At 40.2% G+C, this 2,500-nt stretch overlaps 1 protein-coding gene across 1 annotated transcript in view; it reads left to right on the plus strand.

The window, feature by feature from the left end:
* LOC122260079 (uncharacterized) overlaps positions 1-2,500 on the plus strand; it is a 37,175-nt gene that overhangs the window by 34,410 nt on the left and 265 nt on the right. The window contains exon 9 of the mRNA XM_086542159.1: positions 806-2,500. This exon is cut by the window's right edge and continues 265 nt beyond it. Coding sequence (XP_086398285.1) covers positions 806-900 — 95 coding nt within the window. The 3' untranslated portion in view covers positions 901-2,500. The remainder of the gene's footprint in view (positions 1-805) is intronic.

Consider the following 2,500-nt stretch of genomic DNA (forward strand, 5'->3'; position numbering starts at 1 on the left):
TAGTGTCTTTCAAGTTATACTAACCCCCGTGATAAATGAGCCCCTTCTGACATTAATACAGTTAAATGCAGCACATTGCGGAGTTCCTCGTAACTTGCAGCTGAGCTGGGCGAAGTGAACCCAGCTATTTGCATCTCCTTTTATGGGGATGGAAAATTGCTCTTCAAGTAGACGTGTGTGCAGGAAGAGATGGGAAATAGTGGGGGGAGGGGAGGGGAGTCTGGAGAGGGGGACCGGGTGAGAGAGGTCAAGATTTTTTTTATCTATTTATTTATCTATCTATTTATTTTTATTTATTTTATTTTTTTCAAGGAAGTGGGATGGGGCGGAGGTGGTTGGTATTAAAAGAGGAATTCAGGCTGTTTGGAATTGATACGTTTAGCGATTTGTGACAGCGAGGCAATGGCGAGTATCTTTGCAAGCGGACTGTTGGCAATATCCATTAGCGTGGGTTCATAACCCTGACAGTTCATTTGACAGGATTAGCAGGGATGTTATAATTTTGCTATGTCAAGACGGCTGTATTTTATGATAAGCAATACATCAATAATCATAGTTGAAAGTTCATGATCCCATGGAAATCGCTTGCTAATGTAAAAATATAATGATTCTGACATTATCCGGATTATTGCAGTAAATGAAAAGAATTCTTTTGAATGCACCTGTTGCATTAATGGTGATTTACAATATGATCCTACTGAAATTGTTGAAATCATTGTTGTGAGAAGTAAATCACCCATATTATTACCATATTATTTCATATTATTTCATATAAAAGTAATTTTTCATTTCAATTTCCCCCCAGCGATGGCGGTCCTACAGGCAACTGGCGGCGCCCTTCGCCAATCGGAGCTCCCTCTCGCGGCCCTTCTCCTGACCTTCGTCATCTTCAGGATATAAGGACTCCGCCCGCCAGAGGATCTGTGCCCCCATGCCGAAACGCTGGCGAAAGAAAATGTCCGCGTTAAAGATGTGTAAACGATATTTCCTTTCATATTTTACGAGTGAAGTTATTTTTCAAGTTTGTTCCTCTGAGACGGAGAGGGTAAGGCGGTGTTCTGAGTGTGACGTCACAGAGATGTTTCTTGGGGGCCAACGAGTGTCCTTCTTCCAATCTCGATCGCGCCATGGTCTGAGCCGGCCCTCACGCACGCCCACGCATGCTGCTGTCTTCAGCCCTTTGTGATCTTGAGAGAATCAGCGACGGCAATGGCAGGGGACTAAAGTGTATAGTGCCACCGTAACAATATACCTTTATTACATTCATGCAGAGTCTTTCGTGAGATCACGGTTCGTACATTCAGGAACTTTGAAGAAAATAGGTAAGATGAATCGATTTTTCAGAGGACAGATTATCTCGAATATACTAAACTGAAGAAATTCGTCTAGATATTGGTGCAGAATCATATTGCACGTATCATGTTTTGTTGTGATGAGACTCGTCAGCAGAGAGCTACTCACTCGTGTTGCCGCTTATAAAACCCTATAAACCTGGCAGTGTATGAATATATGATCACATTGTGCACGTGTACCGCAGTTATGCCAGAGCGTTGCAGGGGCTACAAGCATGTAAGTACGTTGCGAAGGGCTTTAGTGTGTGGCTGCATCGTGACTTGCGGAAATATATAGCTGTTAATGAACTCTTTAATAACATCATATCTGCGTGAGCTCGACATTTAGTGACTAAGTATTAAGGTTGCATCCCAGATTAAAGTGGCTGTTATGCCTTTTCTTTATTTCAAAAGTTAGAGGCATGAGGGGAATGGCGGATTCAATCTTTATGATAAATGAGGGAATACTGTATTAAGTTCGTTTTTTTCCAATCTAGCTTTTATGTCATTCATTTCATCATAAATCTGAACAAAATGTTTACTCATCAGTGTTACTGATTTACTTATTTGTGTATTTTTCGCACGATAATTTTGTAATATGGAAAAGCGAGTGGGTTGTACATAGCTGAACCTTAGTTTTAATTCCACACAGGTTACTATTATATATGTTCTTTGTCGTTCCGTTTCCCATGTAACAAAAGGTTGTACCTTTTCAGCGATTACCAAAAAGTATGATTAATTATCTAGATAATACTACTTTTATCATTTCAAAATGGCTCTCGATCGAAGGCACAGATCATATCACAGTGAAAGTTTCCCTGCGTGTTCGAATGTGTTGTGATAATTTCCATTCTTGATGTTTTGGCTTATTCTCATCCATGTGTTGAAGTTAGTACCGAGGCATAGAAGATGGAATGGACAGTCCTTAGATTTTATATATATATAGTTTTGATAATAGAAATAAACTCGGCGACGGAGAGAAGGAAGTATCGACGAAGGTAATGCAAATGTGACCATCCTTAACTTAGGGCGTTTGTGTTGAAAGCGACACAAATACATGTCTACCCAGTGTTGAACTTCAGAATTTTATCATTTCTCTTTTCTTTTCGAGCAACAACAATTTGGACCTAGAGAATTATCTGCTGCGTGACTGAAAGTTAGATTAGGCA

The sequence above is a fragment of the Penaeus japonicus genome, unplaced genomic scaffold (genome assembly GCF_977035675.1).
Source record: "Penaeus japonicus unplaced genomic scaffold, GWHDUDI00000001_assembly GWHDUDI00000012, whole genome shotgun sequence".
In the NCBI taxonomy this organism is placed as follows: Eukaryota; Metazoa; Arthropoda; class Malacostraca; order Decapoda; family Penaeidae; genus Penaeus; species Penaeus japonicus.